This window comes from Eulemur rufifrons, chromosome 11 (genome assembly GCF_041146395.1).
Source record: "Eulemur rufifrons isolate Redbay chromosome 11, OSU_ERuf_1, whole genome shotgun sequence".
Lineage (NCBI taxonomy): Eukaryota > Metazoa > Chordata > Mammalia > Primates > Lemuridae > Eulemur > Eulemur rufifrons.
In genome coordinates this window covers 14429043-14445809 of record NC_090993.1, presented here as the reverse complement: position 1 = coordinate 14445809, position 16767 = coordinate 14429043, and the positions used below count along the sequence as shown (strand labels likewise).

The window sequence follows — 16767 nt, the reverse complement described above, 5'->3', positions numbered from 1 at the left end:
CTAATCCATTTTGCTGTTTTAGACATTTAGATGGTTTTCAGTTTTGAGTTCCTGTAAAATTGCTGTTGCACATGTCTGTACATGCACAGACATGCATGTGTTCCCTCACAGAAATGCATGGGTACACACACAGAGACACGTGTGCTCATGTATAGAAATGTGCAGGTGCACACAGAGGAATGCGTGTGTACACATGTCCCAGGTGGCGCAGATACGAGATGCAAACAGACTGGTCCTTGAGTCACCAGTTGGAAGGGAGCTGCCTTAGAGAGCCACTTGATCTGCTGTGGGATTTGCATGACCAAACAATCAGCTCTTATATGTTTCTAGACACGGAGATTTTATTCATTACTGCAGCACACTGTAGCCTAATCGTAAAAGCAATAGAAACATTTTGTTTTCAGGAAAATTTTACAACCAAAATTAGTGACTGATTTTCACCTTCAAATTTCATGATGCCAATGGGAGCTCTTAATTTATTCATTCTAGTTACCAACAGGTGATGGCAAGTGACAAAGGGACATCTGGAGGCAGGGAAACCACTATCAACACGTCAAACGATGTGCCCTGGGTCCTTACCGTGACACTAGCTGATGTTTGTGATCACTGCCAAGGACCCACTAGTGGCCCAGCTGGTGGTTTGGTGACATATGATTTTCCCATCTTCTCTAGTGAAAAATGTCGACTACTTTCCTGGTCATCTTTTTTTCCTAGGATGACACCCCCAGGGGAAAAAAAGAGACCATCAGTTAGGGCTCAGTCAGGAAATCAGAACAACTCCCAGGCACAGGATGAGGAAGGAGAGTTTCCAGGAGTTCAGGAGTCACTGGGGAAAGTTCAGAGGGGAGTTCAGAGGGAATCCGTGCCTGATCCCATCCAGCTGAAGCCCTTGTGCAGGGCACCAGCTGGAGCTTGGAGAAAAGCCAGTAAGCGACGTAGGTGTGGCGCCAGCCATCCGCCAAAGGGGAGCTTGAGGCACAGGGCGTGGGAGCTGCAGCGCCCAGTGGCCGAACAAGGGCTGGGGGCTGCTCTGAGCCAGTGGAGCCCGCAGGCAGATGCGGGAGGCAAGTGAGGACATGCTGGCACCTCTGCAGTGTCCATTATCACGTTTGACAACAGGACCCTCCGCTACCTCCCGTCAGGCTTCCCAATTCTGAGGGAGCACGTCTCATTGGACAACTTTAGCCCAGAACCACACGGAGAAGGGAATTCGGAGAGCAGTCAGGCCATGTTGGCAATGGACACCCCACATGAGAATCCGCAGTTTAAGAAAAGTAATTTTCTAACTGATGTCCTCTTACAGGACATTAGAAAACTAGAGCACCACTGAAGTAAAGGAACAAGAGTAATGTGCCCAAGGCAAAGGGTTATGGTTTAAAGAATGAACACACATGGGTATATGAAAGATCCAGAAACCATGCTCTTCTGATATGATTCTCTGCTATTACTCAGTTATGGAAGATGGGTAAATAGTAAAAAGTTATAAATAGTAGGAAAAACAGCTTTATATTGAATTTGGTGATGGAAATGACACCCTGGTGAGGAATATATCAAGCAATTAAACATTTATTTTAACACATTTCTTAAATATGTCAAAAGATACATAAGTGGCTGGGTGCGGTGGCTCATGCCTGTAATCCTAGCACTCTGGGAGGCCTAGGCTGAAGGATTGCTTGAGCTCAGGAGTTCCAGACCAGCCTGAGCAAGACTGAGACCTGTGTCTACCCAAAACAGAAAAAATTAGCAGGGCACGGTGGCATGCACTTGTTGTCCCAGCTACTTGGGAGGCTGAGGCAGGAGGATCGCTTGAGCCCAGGAGTTGGAGGTTGCTGTGAGCTATGATGACGCCACTACACTCTACCTGGGGCAACAGAGTGAGACTCTGCCTCAAAAACAAAAAAAGATACAAAAAATGACAGCTACACAGTGGAAAGTCTATTTACATTATTAGTAAAAAACTATAAATTCATTAGAGTTAATTATTTGCTCATGGGATAGGTCAAGAACTTTATGAAGAAACCCTAAAAACTGTATTAGTAAAATGCTCGGTGTGGAGAGTCTGGTGAAGCAGGGATCCTGCCTGTGAGGACATGACGTGCAAGGGCAGGAGCCGCACCTTAGCGGGTTGTCTCACTGGGTAAGTGCTGCGACAGGGAAAAGCTCAAGCACAGCAACACCAGCTCTCGGAAGCAGAGAGCTGTGTGTAAACAGGAGCAAGTCAGGGGAAGGGGAAGGAAGGAGCGCAGGCTCCCAGTTCAAGGACAAGAGAGCTTAGGATGGGTTGATCACATTGCGGTTGCTGGAAGGCCTGGAGGAGGTGCGGGGAGAGGGGGAGGTAGGGCGAACGTTCACAGCTGGGCTGGCCAGTCTCACAGGGACCAGATCTTAAGGATGGAAATTCTGCGCCCAGTCATGCTCCAGGGTTTCCCTAATTTACTAGACCCATGGCACAATGAAGACACTGCACAGTCTTGCTGGAAATCAAATGGGAATACATGAGGTGTAATGCATTTTTGTCTTAAAACAGAGCTAAGACATGGTCTCATATTAATAGCTGAAAGAAGTGGTCAAATTTGATTCATGCAGGATGCTGAGTCAGGAACAGGAGAGTCACTTGAAACTAGGAGTTTGAGACCAGCCTGGAAACATAAGGAGACTTCATCTCTTAAAAAATAAGAAAAATCAGCCAGATGTGGTGGTGTGCATCTGCAGTACCAACTACTCAGGAGGCTGAGGCAGGCAGATAGTTTGAGCCCAGGGATTGGAGGCTGCAGTGAGCTATGACTGAGCCACTGCACTCCAGCCTGGGCAACATAACCAGATCCCATTTCAAAAAAAAAAAAAGATTTATGCTGACTCATGCATTCAAAAAATATTTTATAAAAACAGCATTAAAAAAATACAAAATAGTCTATGGTTTACTCCCACCTTCCATAAGTATTTATTGAGCATCTACTATTTGCTCTGCATGATTCTAAGTGTGAGATTATAGGCATGAACACAAAAAAGTCCCTGATATCATGGAGCATGTAAGGGGAGACAGGCAAACAAATAAACAAAAAATATATCATATGATTTAGGGCCACACACCTTGAAGGAATTCTTGCAGCCCGTGACCTGGATGGGCATTCTGTCATCTCTCTACTTTGGGACTTGGATAAACACTGAACTGCTTGGCGTGGGGTCTGCTTTCCTCTGTGGTCCGCAGAAGATTCTTACGAATAGGGCAAGAGTTAGTTCCAGGCATTTGGGATAATGCTGCAGGGAGCCGATTGAGTCCAGAAAGAGGGGCCAGAATGAGTGGACATGGGGCAGTTCGACACAAAAATAGGTAAAGCAAGAGTGGGAGTCCATCGGACACTCAAACTGACAGCCAGCTAGAGGGACAAAGCTAAGTTTTGTAGGGCCCGAGGCTTATGGCATTTTAGGGGCTTCCTTAAGAAAAATAATACAAAATTAAGAACAGAAAATTAGGTACAAAAATAAATATTTAAGTGAGAAATGCATCACAAGTTACAAATTTTAAAATTAGGCTAATAGCATAAATTTCAACAAAATCCATAAGAAAAATGTATAAATGAACTGTTTGAAACGCCTCTATAATACTATTTTCGCCCACATTTTGTTGTTGTATACCTTTTATCACTTCTTCAGTTTTATAACATTTTCTGTAGGAAGAGTAGGAAGATATTTCATACACAGGTGAACTTTCTCTTTGTGGTGCTACGACAGGCCTGTGTCCTTACAAACAGGAAGAATTCAGATCAATTCTGTTTCATATGAGCCCCTCCAAAAATGTATGGTGCATTTATAATTGCATCTGCTGCACTTAGAGTACAGGCATATTCCTTACAGGAGAGAATCTCCCTTTTAAGCAGATTTAGTTGAGAAAGCCAAACCTTCTCTAACAATGCCATGTGTGTTATGATGGAGAGAATTGCCATGGACTAGCTTCCGGCTCTGTTCCTCTAAAACTCTGCTAGTCCTTTGCTATTGGAACCCTTCCATGGCTGGGGAGGGTAGGACAGTTCAGGTAGACACCAATGCGACTCTCAGAGAGGGTAGCAGGTGTGTCACTGGGAGCCATTCCTATATCTGGATGGCTAGCAATGACACAGCTGCACAGAACTGTAAACCACATAGATGGAGCCCAGCAAGGCCAGGGAGAGGGCGAGGCGAGCCAGGCACCTGCAGCTCAAAGCTTAAGGGAGCTCAGATTCATGCAGTGCAACATTCACTCCTGAGAGCAAGAGTCCCCTGAAAATTTGCACCCTTGACACTTCTCTTACCTCACCCTCATCCTGGCTCTATATCCTATTAAACCCAAACAAAATGTCTCCCCAAATTCACTTTCCTTGGCTTGATCCCTGAAATGGACGTGGCTACTTGAAAGCTACTCAATGTGAGGGTAAATTAGAGTTACCCTCTAAAAAGGCACAGTGGACTTAACTTGTGGTGGTTAAAATATATCTGTTTGCAAAATTTATAGAAATATATTACCATGTACTCACATTGCTAGGTCTCCCAGGGCATTGGAAGATGCTTTCTGTAAGTCAGGGGCCCTGGATTCAAGCTTCTAGCTTCTTGATAAATCCATCTCTGCATTCCAGCCACAGCAGTACTTCCAAGTCTGACTGTACCACACCGGCTTATTTTTGCCTTCAGGATCTTGGTTAGAAGCTCAGGCTGTGGAGCTAGACTCCTTGGGTTTGGATTCTGGCACCGCCACTTACTAGCGTGTGGAATCCAAATACATTACTTCATATCTCAGTGTCTCAGGTGTTCTCATCTGTAAAATGGGTATAAGGAATGTTATGATTAAAGGAATTAGTTCATGCAGAGGGCTTACAACAATGTCTGGCATGTTATAAAAGCTCAATATTTATTAGCTATTGTTATTTTTACTGCTACTAGTAATAGTATTGCATCCATATTAATAGTATGTGGCTTTCCTCACACCACAGTGTAAATCCCCAGCAGTCTTTGTATCCTGTCTAGGCCCAGAAGAGACATCTCATTTTTTGAATGGATTGTTGGCTACATGTAGGAGGAAAGCAGAGAGAGACAGAGGAGTCAAAAATAAACGGCATATTTTTTTCAGATAATATTAACGTCTCCAAATTACATTTAAGTAAATGAAGGAATGGGGGCCATGAGGAAATCTGCTGGGCCATCCACGCATAGAGGAGCATGGCATGCCAAAAGGAAAAGTCCAATGAGCAGTAACAATGGCGCTGGCATCCTTTTGCTTCAATATGAAAAAAATCACACTACCGGCAGTAGTTAGACTTAAAAAAAAAAAAAAAAGTTGCCAGTTAATTCAGTCTCATTTACACGACGTGCCGCCAGGACACTTCATTGTCCTCCTTGGGTGGAGCGCGGTGGCGGGCGGGCCGCCGCACGGAGGGGAAAGGAAGCAGCTCAGGTTTCCCGGCTCGCATGGACGCCAGAACGCGGAACCGCCGGCCAGTCGAGCGGCGGTCGCCGTCTCCGGAGCTGGGGAGGAAGCTGCCCAGGACGTGCGTTCCAGGTCCCGGGCGCCCTCGTCCGCAGCCCCGCCTGCCGGGATCGGCGCCGCCTCGGGAGCCGGTGCAGGGCCGCGGCGCGCAGACCGGTGGCGCTGTGGCCTCGCTGCGGGGCGATCCGCCCGGCCGGACCCGCCTCTTTCCCCTCCCCGTCCGCCCGCCCCCCACGCGTCGTGTCGCGGGGAAGCCGGGCGGAGACAGAGCGCTCGGGCCGCGGTCCTCCCGTCGCGCGGGGCAGAGCCGGCTGGCGCCGCTGCAACGCGGAGGCGCGACCCTCCCCGGCCGCCTTTGTCTGCAAGGCGTGCGGCCTGGAACGGCGAACTACGGGGGCGGGGGACGCGCCCGCGGCGATCGGTGACAGCTCCTCCCTCCCGCAGCCCTCCGTGGCGGAGGGGCGGTCGGGCAGGGCCCCGCTCACTCGCTCCTGCACGCGGCGCGCGCGGACCGATGCCCCCGCAGCAGGGGGACCCCGCGTTCCCCGGCCGCTGCGAGGCGCCTCCCGTGCCGCCGCGCCGGGAGCGCGGGGGACGCGGGGGGCGCGGGTCCGCGGAGCCCGGGGGTAGGGGGCGCGCGGGCGGTGCCGAGGGGCGCGGCGTCAAGTGCGTGCTGGTCGGCGACGGCGCCGTGGGCAAGACGAGCCTGGTGGTGAGCTACACCACCAACGGCTACCCCACCGAGTACATCCCCACGGCCTTCGACAACTTCTCGGGTGAGCGGGCTCGGGCGCCGGGGCCGGGGTGGGGGCGCGTGGCCGCTGCCCGCCGGGGGCTCCTAGGGCCCAGCTCCAGCCGGACCGAGCCAGCGCGGAGTGCAGGACGTTTTCTGGCCTCGGGGACGGCGCAGGCTCGGAGCCACTCGAAGGGACCGCGGCGGAACGCGGAGCGCCCCGACTCGAGCCCGGGGAGGGTGGGCGGAGCGGCAGGCAGAGCCAAGGGAACAAAAAGTGACCTGGCCACGTAGTGACAGACGAGCGGGAGTCAAGCAGGTGGAGTTCAGGCGCCCGGTCGCTTGGCTGCATGAAGTTTCACCAGGGCGACGTTGCTGGCGCCGCTGCCGAGTTGCAATCGGAAGGCGCCGCGCAGGTGCTTTCACCCTGTGGCCCCGAGTGTCGGTCCCTCCCCTTCAGGCGGCTCAGCTCGCAAGGGGCGTCTCCACTTTAAAGAGCCGCAGAGACGCCGGAATTACTTGCTTTAGTGAAACAGCCTGAGCGGCCCTGGTGAAGCCCCGGGTTTGGATGAAACCCGCAGAGAAAACAGCGTTTCTTTCCCTTCTGCGTCCCACGCCGCCCCTGTCCCCGCTCGCCCGCACTGGCTCTGTCTCTGACTGTCGCTGTCTCCTCAGTGTCTCTTTAAGCTGCTTAAAGCTCTCATGTGTGGGGTGCTGTGTCATTTGGTTTGGTGGATACAAAGACAGAGGAGCCCTTTATCTTGATTTTTCAGATCTTTTTGAAATTTAAGAAAAAGTAAAAATTCCCAGACGTCAGTGTGAGGCATTTACTGTCTTGCTCCTTAAAAAAAAAAAAAAAAAATTGCTTCTCTCATCTTTCTTTCATCTCAAAGATACCCTAGATAAGAAGGTGCTATTCTAGTGGGTTCCCACCACAGGGTATTGTTTCTTTTCTCCTCCCGCCCCCAGCTGGCTAGTATAAACATTTATAAACAATTAGAGAGTTGTGTAGAAAGAGACAAAACTGAGTGCTTAATTAAACCAGAAACTTCCATGACTAGCCGTGCTGCAGACCTCTCCCCCTCCCTGAGCACCCAAATCCTGGAGGAAGGTGGGCAAGCTTTCTTTCCCTTTTTTATTTTCTTTTGAAATCCTCTCTCTGAACTGACAGAGAGATAAGCAGTGCCTCTCTGTGAAACAGGACGGCGTGGGCAGCCTGTGTGTGCACATGTTCTTAACCAAACTAGCATTTTGTGATAAACCCTGAAGTCGGGGAGCATTTCCCCAGGGAAGACAGAATCATTTGTGAGGTTTTCCACTGATTTCAAACTGGAGGGTTGGTTCCCACATACCCCGCCCCCCTCCCAACCCCAGTGTTGTTTTTAGGTCCTTTGAAACAAGTGTGATGGGAAAATAAATCTTCCAGGGCTGGGAGAAAAGCACAGGCCCATCTAGGGGCACCATCAAAGGGCCCAGGGACTTGCTGCCTCTTTGGTGGCAGAGGAGTGAATTGCCGGCCCTGGAAGTTTCGGATACAAGAATGCCTCCAAAGGGCTTCCCTGTTTTAGGCAAGTCTTTAATTCATTAGAGGACTTAGAATAGGAGCTGAGGGGGTTGGAGTGAGAATCACAGGGCAAGCTGAAACTAGCAGTCTTCTGAAAGGGGTTAAAAGCCATCTCCTGATTGTCATTTGGGTCTTGTTTTTAAGCTGTGGTGTCTGTGGATGGGCGGCCTGTGAGACTCCAGCTCTGTGACACCGCGGGACAGGTCAGTATCACGTTACAGCCCAGTGCTGGGAAAGGAAACAGGCTTTTAGAGGTTTCCAAACAACCTTTGACAAGTTTCCAAATGAATCCCGCAGTAACTGGGTCATTCTAAAGTGGCATGAAGTGGACCCACCCCTGCTGTTGGCCCCCGGGGCAGGGGAGGGCCAGTGAGGACACAGAGGAAGATAACTCCGAACTAGAAACACAGGGTTTGGCCCAGCTCTGTATGGCCAGGAAAGGCAGGAAGCAGGGTCAGCAATAGCTCTTACCTTATGGGACTTTCTGATATTACTTTCTGGTTTTTATAAAAAGTTTCAGTGATGCTTTGTAATCATTTCTCAAAGTAAGTTAGCGATAGCTTATAATTATGTTATTAAAAGTCAGCAAGCCAGATATTTAAGAAATTTGCTCAAGAAAAAGATGGTGCTCATGTCCATAAGTGCTAAACCTTCCCTTCCTGAGCTGTAGGTGGGCTCACTAGGACCAGCCCCATCCCTGGCAGCGGAGCTACATTCGTCCGAGCGTCCTAAGCTGCAGGAAAGAATGAACTGGGCTTATTCTTTCCAGATCGTGAGCATTTACTCTTGGCTCGCTGGCCGGCCAGGGCCTTGGAGGAAACAGCCAGGCAGTGATAAAGAGGATACAAGTGCGGGAATCCCCCTTGGTGCTCCCCAGAAGAACTTGTCATCAACTAAACCCCCCTTGGTGGGAGTTCAGGTCACTGAAGTCACACTGTGCCTTGTGAGCACCCAGGGTGCTTGAGTTTGCCAAAGCAACAGTTAATGGACTTGTTGTGTCTCCAGGACTTTCTGGAGCTCAGTAAAGTGCTGGGGGCACTTTGTAGGTAGGTGAAAGAGCCCACTTCACATTCTGAGGTGCCATCCCATCACCATCTGCATTTATGAAGTAGGCTTCCCAGTGTCCCCAGAGCCTCCTCTAACCCAGAGCTTTCAAGTTGCTCACCTACTCTGGGACAGCAAATCCAGAGCTGAGGACAGATTTTATTTTTTTCAACTTCAAGGTGGGTAGCCTGGATCCCCGAGGAACACCAGTCTGGTGGAGGCCATGGCAGCGTGAGTCGTAATAGCCCAGCCTGGGAGCGTCTCAGCTTCCCCTTTACTGTGAGCAGAAAAAAACAAGAACTATTTGTTTTTCATTACCCATAGAAAATAAAAATCAAGACCCTGCCTGCATGGCCCATACCTGTAATCCCAGCACTTTGGGAGCCCTAAGCCTGAGGATCCCTTGAGGCCCAGAGTTCGAGACCAGCCTGAGCAACTTAGTGAGACCCCTGCCACCCGCCACCCCCCTGCAACATCTTAACAAAATAAATTTAAAAAATCAGCTGGGCATGGTGGCACATGCCTGTAGTCCCAGCCACTCAGGGGGCTGAGGTGGGAAGATTGCTTGAGCCCAGGAGTTTGAGGTTCCAGTGAGTTAGATGACGCCACTGCACTCCAGCCTGGAGGCAGAGTGAGACCCTGTCTCTAAAAAAAAGAAAATAGAAATGAAAGAACACAGTGTCTTTTAGTGCTTAATCTTTCTGAATGCCGTGCTGGTGTTTATAATTCAAGCTTCATTGCTTTGTACAAAGTAGGGATGTTCTGGCTACCAGGGATCAGGTTTTCTGATTTTTGAAACGTAGGCAGAGGAGTATCTTAGTAAATGTAGGCGTCCTCGCTGAAGTAAAAGCCCGAGGATGAGGAGAAAGACAGGAAAACCTGTGAAGTCTAAAAGCAGGGTTACCAGGGACCCCTCTGGGGAGGAGGAGCAGCTCCGTGTCCCCCCCCAAACCCCCTGCCCATGCACACCTCGGCTCACACTGCGCTCCTGGTCGGTGCCAGCTGTCCATGTGGGACGTGGTGTCCTGAGCTGGGTTTTATGCCCGCTGCCCGGCAGGCGACAGGGCTGAAGCTCATGGCTTTAGAGGGGGTGAACGAGTGGAGCACTAGGTTCTGCAGTTGCTGTCTGCGGGGAGGACAGACCCGTTTCTGGAAGCTGGTGCAGAGTAAGTGAAGGGAGGGGAGCGAAGAGGGGGACGGTCTCGGTGCAGAGACACAGGCCGGCTGGGCCTGGGGGGAGGAAAACCTCCAAGCAGAGTTTTGGAAGAGGAATAGATTTTTACCAGAAAAACTTTGTAAAAATGACTCTGAATCATCGAGGAAGAGTTAGATGGTTTTTTCCTTAACTGTTTAAAAGTCAAGGAAGCGCAAGAGTCATTTTAGAAATGTTTTCACACAAAAAAGTTTATAATGAGGGAAAACAAAGGTTTTGGTGCTACGCTGGTCAGCTGCCGTTTATCTGGAAGTTGTTCCTCTGGTCTCCCTGCAGTGTTTGCCATGAGATGTGCTGTGTTTTTAACTTTCACGTACTGATTCCTGGAGAGTACCCTACTACGTAATGAAGGCAACCGTCTAAAAATTTGTAGAAAACCGACTTCAGAAACTATTTGTGGAAAATGCATTGCTGGTCAAAGTCAGGCTCTTGTCCCCCCTCCTGCTCCCCCAGTGTCAATCAGCGCTTGTCTGACTGTCGCACCGCTGGGCAAGGTGGCGTAGCTGTCTTCTATTCTTCTTGGTCCTGATCTGAGAAACCACCTTTGCAACTTGCTCGGACACCTGCCGTGGTTTGCTTTTTTACGGAGGAAGGAGCTCATTCCTCCTGTGGGCGGTCGGCATGGAAGCCTCCAGGGTTAAGTGGCTCCGTTGAGCTCCGTGAGCACAGACAGGTGGGAACACGGGCACGAGTGCGGGTCCCCATGGAGGCTGACCAGCCGGAGGAGAGGACCGCTCCGCTGGCTGGATCAAGTTCTAGAAATCGCTTCTTGTGCCTTTGGCTTTTCCTGTTAGGGAAGGTGGGTGAGTCTGTAAGATGTCAAAGGGGCTTTTGAGCACTAGACTCCTAGTGTCACTCAAGTGCAGACCAGAGACCGACTGTGGACTGGAAATGACACACCATTGGCACAGGAGGCAGCATCGCCAGCGGGCGCTGAAAGCTCTTCAGCCTTTTGACCCATGAGGTACTTGGAAAATCGTTTTTATTTTTATTTCTTTCTTCCAGGTTTTTGGAAAAATCTTTATACTTAAAAAGAAAAGCAATCAGGTTGCAGCTAGAGCAGAGGGATGCTATAGTCCAGGCTCTTGTCTCCGCCCTTCCCTCCCTGAGCGGGGTCCTGCGCGGCGTCCCTTCCCCAGACCTGGCCGGCGCGTGCAAATGGCTTGGCCTTGGGCTGCGTGTCCCTGAGCGCGTGTTCCACCTGGTCTCGTTGCCCGTGTGTATTGCGTTATTTCAGCAAATATCTAAGGTTTCTGGTCAGGCACCGAGCGGGAGTGTTTAATTTCTGTTTTGCTTCCCAAGCTCCTTAGCCAGAATCGCAGGAGGCCTGGGGAGCCGGGTTCCCAAAGCCCAGTCAGAAGGCTCGGCCTTGAGCTTGCCTTTTTCCTGGTGATGCAACCCCAGATTCCAGGGCACGGCCAAGGGTGACGGCCGTCCAACGGTGGGGTGCGGCTACCCGAGGGGCCGTCCATGCTGGTCTCAGTTTTGTCCTTCTTCATTTGAGGCCCTCTGAGAACAGAGCGAGCATTTCGTTCAAATAGTGTCAGAGCTAAGCTGTGGTCTAGCTGGGGGCGCTTCTGTGCTCATTCATTCAGCACAAAGTTGGCGTTAAGAAAATGAAATCGTTCTTTTTCAACGTTCACCTATAGAAGCTGCACAAGTGGTAGCAACATTCTGAAATGCTGTGTTCATTCCTCAGCATTTTAGCTGGTTAACTTTAATACGGTTAGTTGGTTGTTGCCCCATGATTGAAACACAGGGCCTCAAATGAAGAAAGTGCGTTCAAATAAAAGAAATACAAGTTTCCTTTATATCTAGAGAAAAAAGCCAGGGATGGAGAATAATGTACATGTACATAGTACTTAGTAAATAATCAGAGTATGCCAGTTGAGTAATGAAAAACATGGATAGTGTTTAACTTTTTCTTGCCATTGGGAAATTATAAATGATTTTATACCTGAGGATGGTTGGCACCCAGAGATATAAATTTTCAATAGGAATGAGATGATGTAAATATTTTCCTATAAAAGAGTTGGGTGAAAGTATTCAGTTAGCTGAATCTGATGCTGCAAGGAACTACAGGATGTTCACCATAAAGAGATGCTGATTTGGAGACCAACATCCCTCTGTTCACAGCCAAATCCCCTCGCCTGCCAGTGTGCCTGTCTGGGTGGTGTTTAGTGCGTGTGTTAAACGAATGACTGCAGGACAGCATTCGACGGCAGGGGGGTGGTTTATTTATAATCAATTCTAACTTATTTGATCCATTGCTCTATACTGTAGGGGCGGGGGGCGGGGGTGCCTGTTCTCTGGGTCTTTATCTGTCCAGAGCACACTGTGTGGAGCCCGCAGGTATTAGCAGAGATAAACAGAGGAGAAAAGAAGTGAGAGAAAATGAAGGAAGGAGAGAGAAAGAGAAGATCCAGCCAGAATGAGAATGTGCTAGTGTGTGTCTGTAAGTGACGTTGAGAGGCACAAGTTTTCTGAGTTGCTGACAAGTGGCCTGATAACGGTCCTCAATTCCATTTCTGGGTCTATCCTTGTGTCTGATTAACATTACTCTGCGCTAAGTGTGCATGGGGTGGGGGGGCATGGGGGGGACGGAATTGGCGTCCCAGCTGTTGTGGGGGAGGGTAGGGCCGCATCCACAGAGAGAGGAGCTGTGTCAATAGACTGGGGTCAGATTGGAGTTTCAAGGGGTCAGTGTGGCTGCAGTCTGAATTTTAGAGTAGCTAAGTACCAACAGTTGAGAGTACGTCTGGGTTACACTGGGTTGAAGGCTAGATAAAGTCAATTTTATTTCTAGAACATATGAGCTTGAAGTACTCTTTCTATGGTAAGTTGCAAGCAGGTCGTGAGTATTGATGGAAATGTCGAACACATCTGGCCCCGCTGGCCCCGCTGCTGGCCCTGGAAGCAGACGGCTGCTGCCCTTTTGCCCAGAGCGCCAGCCCCGCCTGGGTAAACAGCAAGATTGTTTCTAAGACGCTGGATTTTCCCTCTAGGACCAGTGAGCCTTCTAGTACCTGCCAGAACTTTTCATGAAAAACATTAAGAAGTTCTTTTTACTGATGAGAATTGATTTGAAAAGTAACTTTTGGGTGCTTTGCTTGGTTGCAGGATGAGTTTGACAAGCTGAGGCCTCTCTGCTACACCAGCACAGACATTTTCCTGCTGTGCTTTAGTGTCGTGAGCCCCTCGTCCTTCCAGAACGTCAGTGAGAAATGGGTGCCAGAGATTCGGTGCCACTGTCCCAAAGCCCCCATCATCCTAGTTGGAACGCAGTCGGATCTCAGGGAAGATGTCAAAGTCCTCATTGAACTGGACAAATGCAAAGAGAAGCCGGTGCCTGAAGAGGCGGCTAAGCTGTGTGCAGAGGAAATCAAAGCCGCCTCCTACATTGAGTGTTCGGCCTTGACTCAAAAAAACCTCAAAGAGGTCTTTGACGCAGCCATCGTCGCTGGCATTCAATACTCGGACACTCAGCAACAGCCAAAGAAGTCTAAAAGCAGGACTCCAGACAAAGTGAAAAACCTCTCCAAGTCCTGGTGGAAGAAGTACTGCTGTTTCGTATGATGCTGGCAAGATGCTCAGAAAGACCATATTCCAATGAAACAGATATGAGAAGCTATATTAGCTGAAATGACTCCTTTTACTGTGTAGAACCCGTATAGAGAATGTGTGTGCACTTGTGTTATAGGAGGAGCTCTCAATTTATGTATTCTTTCTTGCCTTTCATTTTTTTATTGTTTGTTTGAACTTGGGGATGGAAACTTATGCAAGATATTTTTGAAGTAAGTTAAAAATTTTTCAAAGCTCTGGAAATGTAGAGCTCTAGACCTCTTGATTAATTTATATCTAATATGAAGAAGACACCTCAAATCTGGATACGTCAAGAATGAAATTTTGCTACATTATAATGTACAGAAGAACAGAAGGGGGAATGCTGTGGTTAACCCTCTCTTGATTAAGGGCTACTTAATGCACAGTGTATTATGTACATGGTCAACCGTGGTAAGAACAATTCTTAGCTTTGAAACTCCATGCAAACCATACCTTTTTTTCTTAAAGAGCAAAAATCTAAGAAAAAATGAGAGATCTCTGCCTACACAACCTCAGACCAGTCACTTTTGTTATTTACTAACACCCAGTTGCTTAAGACTTAAAAACAACCAACAGAAACATCCCACTGACTATATGGCAGAAAAGAAAACCTGTTTGTGGTGTTTTTCTCTGTTAGACCAGTTGTGTGAACATAGCCAAAGTGCCATGCAGAGGAAAGCAAGTGCTGGTCAATAGTTCTGATATTTTTCTTCAGGGAGCGATTCATGTTGAGATCAGAATGTGATATTTGCTTTCGGTACTGTAACGTGTGCACCAAGCTGCCTAGATCCCAGGTAATCGGAGCGCTCGGGAGCACCTGAGATGTTTTAACCTTCCATGCGTGAGTTGTCCCGTCTGCAGGGAAGTGAGCACTCTGGCAAGGCTGACAGCAAATGTTTGTGGGACACAAAACGTATCTTGTTTTTTCTTGGCACGTCAGCCAAAGTGCACTTGTGTGTGTCCACACCCATACGCACCACACACGTGCACACACGTATGTGTGTGTGTATGGGTGTACTTGCTGCTGATTCAGGCTTGAAACAGCTAATGGGAAAAAGCATGGCCCCAAAACAGATGTTGAGGAAGCTTCGCTGCTTTTTCTCGCTGCTTTTTTGAACAGATCTTATTGATTTTACCCTAGATGTGATTTTAAGTATATCTTAATACACACATTTTTGAGACCATTTTAAAACAAAACAAAAAATACAGTGAACATTTCTTGAAACCTGTTAAAACAGCCAGTTAAATGCACAGATGGCTTCCAGGGCACGGGCAGCACATGCCAGCACCGTGTGTTCTGAGGGGTCTGAGGGGTGGCGGCAGGCGTGGTGGCGTCCGGGGTGGCCAGCCAGGTGCGTGCTGGCACCACGGCCCCGCGCTTGGCTTCTCCCTTGCTGTGGGACAGTCGGAAGCCACGTTTGTGAAATATATTCTTCAAGGTGGCAGTCTGTAGGGTGAATCTTCTGGAGAAAAAAGTACCGTGGCAGGACAGTGGTTTTTACTCTGCGGTAGCTGTGCTCTGAGAGGGCGAGAGGCAGCCTGAACGCTCTGAATTGTGTTCAGGCCGCCTTGAATTGTCATGTCAGGCTTAGTGGGTGAAGCAGAGTCACCAAAGTCACGTCAATAACTAACTGCGGAAATTTCTGTAAAGCCAGTGGGTGGAAGAATCTGACGTTTCTGCAGGTTTTGTGTTGTCTTTTTTATATTTTAAAAAATCCACTTTGTGTTTTCCTATAGGAAAAGTGAAAAGATAAGGTTACACTTTAGGTTAGGGGCTTCTTTTATTCCTGTTAATAAATAAAATGAGTAAGTTTCTTTGTTTAACAAAGGTTAATCCTTAGACCACTAAAGTATATAGACTGTTAACTATTGATTTTTCAGCACATCGAAATTGATGTTGGTCATAGTTTTCTGAAGCATTTAGTCACAACCTGAGGGAATCAAATTATTTGTGGAAACGCCAAAAATAGACCTAATTAAACACATCTCATCCTGCTGTGCCTGGCTCGCCTATTTGTGGAACGCTAGGCTTCCCGGTTTGGGCTTTGCCTGCCCTGGGGTGCAAAGGGGGGCGGGGGGGAAGATGAGTTATTTCGCTGGTAAATAATTTTACACATTATTTTTATATTAAAGCAAATGGCATGGGGTGCAATGCAGATTAATTCTAAAGATAGAACACAAAACTTGCAAGAAGTTTTATGCGTGTGACAGTATTTGGGGCTGTACTTGGTCCCCCTGGAGGGGCCCGCGGCACCCTCTGCCTTTAGGCCACTGGTGGCCAGTGGTTAGTGGACACCAGTATAGCCCCGTTCTGGAAGCTTTATGCAGGCAGCGTAATTTAACCAGGCTTGATACAGCTTTGGCCATTAGTGCTAAAATTCTCCTGGGTTGATATTTAAATGAAACAGTTTTTAAAAGCCATGTTGCTGTATTTTATAGAATAGTAAAGGTATGATTATATTTGAGATTTTCCATTTTTCTTTGTGAAAACAGAGTTTGGGGCTGAAAATTTTTTTGTATGTATTTGAGTTAAATATAAAAAGTTGGTTCATTTCAAAGCTCAAAAATTGTTCCACTTGCAGCTTGGTATTGCAGGTAATATTTTATAAGAATTTTGCTTTAGAGAATGCCACTTTGGCTAAACTCCTACAGTCTAGGCCAATGTCATAATTTAAAAAAATACCATATATTCCAAAACTACCGTGTATGTATAAAGGGACCTTTCGTAACCTTGTTCTCTGCTTGACAGACTTAAGAGAAACTACCCAGGTATTACATGAGCCAAAACGAGAGCAAGGTCTTCTCTCCAGACTGTGTAACCTGGTGCCTTACCAAGTTGTGCTCTTCTGTTTTCCTGTGCAAATGCTGTTGAGCAGAATGCTGTACTTGAAAATGCTATAAATGAGATGGTATGAAATAAATTCTGACCTGTGGATATACCTGCTTTTCCCTTTTCTACCAGATAATTTTGTTGGAAGTGTGCAGCCACATCTTGAAGCAGCACCAGTTGGGAAGCATCTTGGTGTGCCCTCAGGGGACTTGTGGGAATGCATCTCTAAGCAGCTCTTGTTTCTTGAGACAGGGCCTCGCTCTGTCGCCCAGGCTGGAGTGCAGTGGCACGATCAGAGCTCACTGCAGCCTCACACTCCTGG

General features: G+C 48.3%; 1 protein-coding gene across 1 annotated transcript; it reads left to right on the top strand.

Moving 5' to 3' along the window:
• The first annotated feature begins 5721 nt into the window (after nt 1-5721).
• Nucleotides 5722-16542, top strand: RHOU (ras homolog family member U). The gene is made up of 3 exons (XM_069484753.1): nt 5722-6234; nt 7900-7958; nt 13133-16542. Exons 1-3 carry the CDS (start codon nt 5973-5975, stop codon nt 13586-13588), a joined length of 777 nt encoding a protein of 258 aa, XP_069340854.1. The 5' UTR covers nt 5722-5972; the 3' UTR covers nt 13589-16542.
• The last annotated feature ends 225 nt before the right edge of the window (nt 16543-16767 follow it).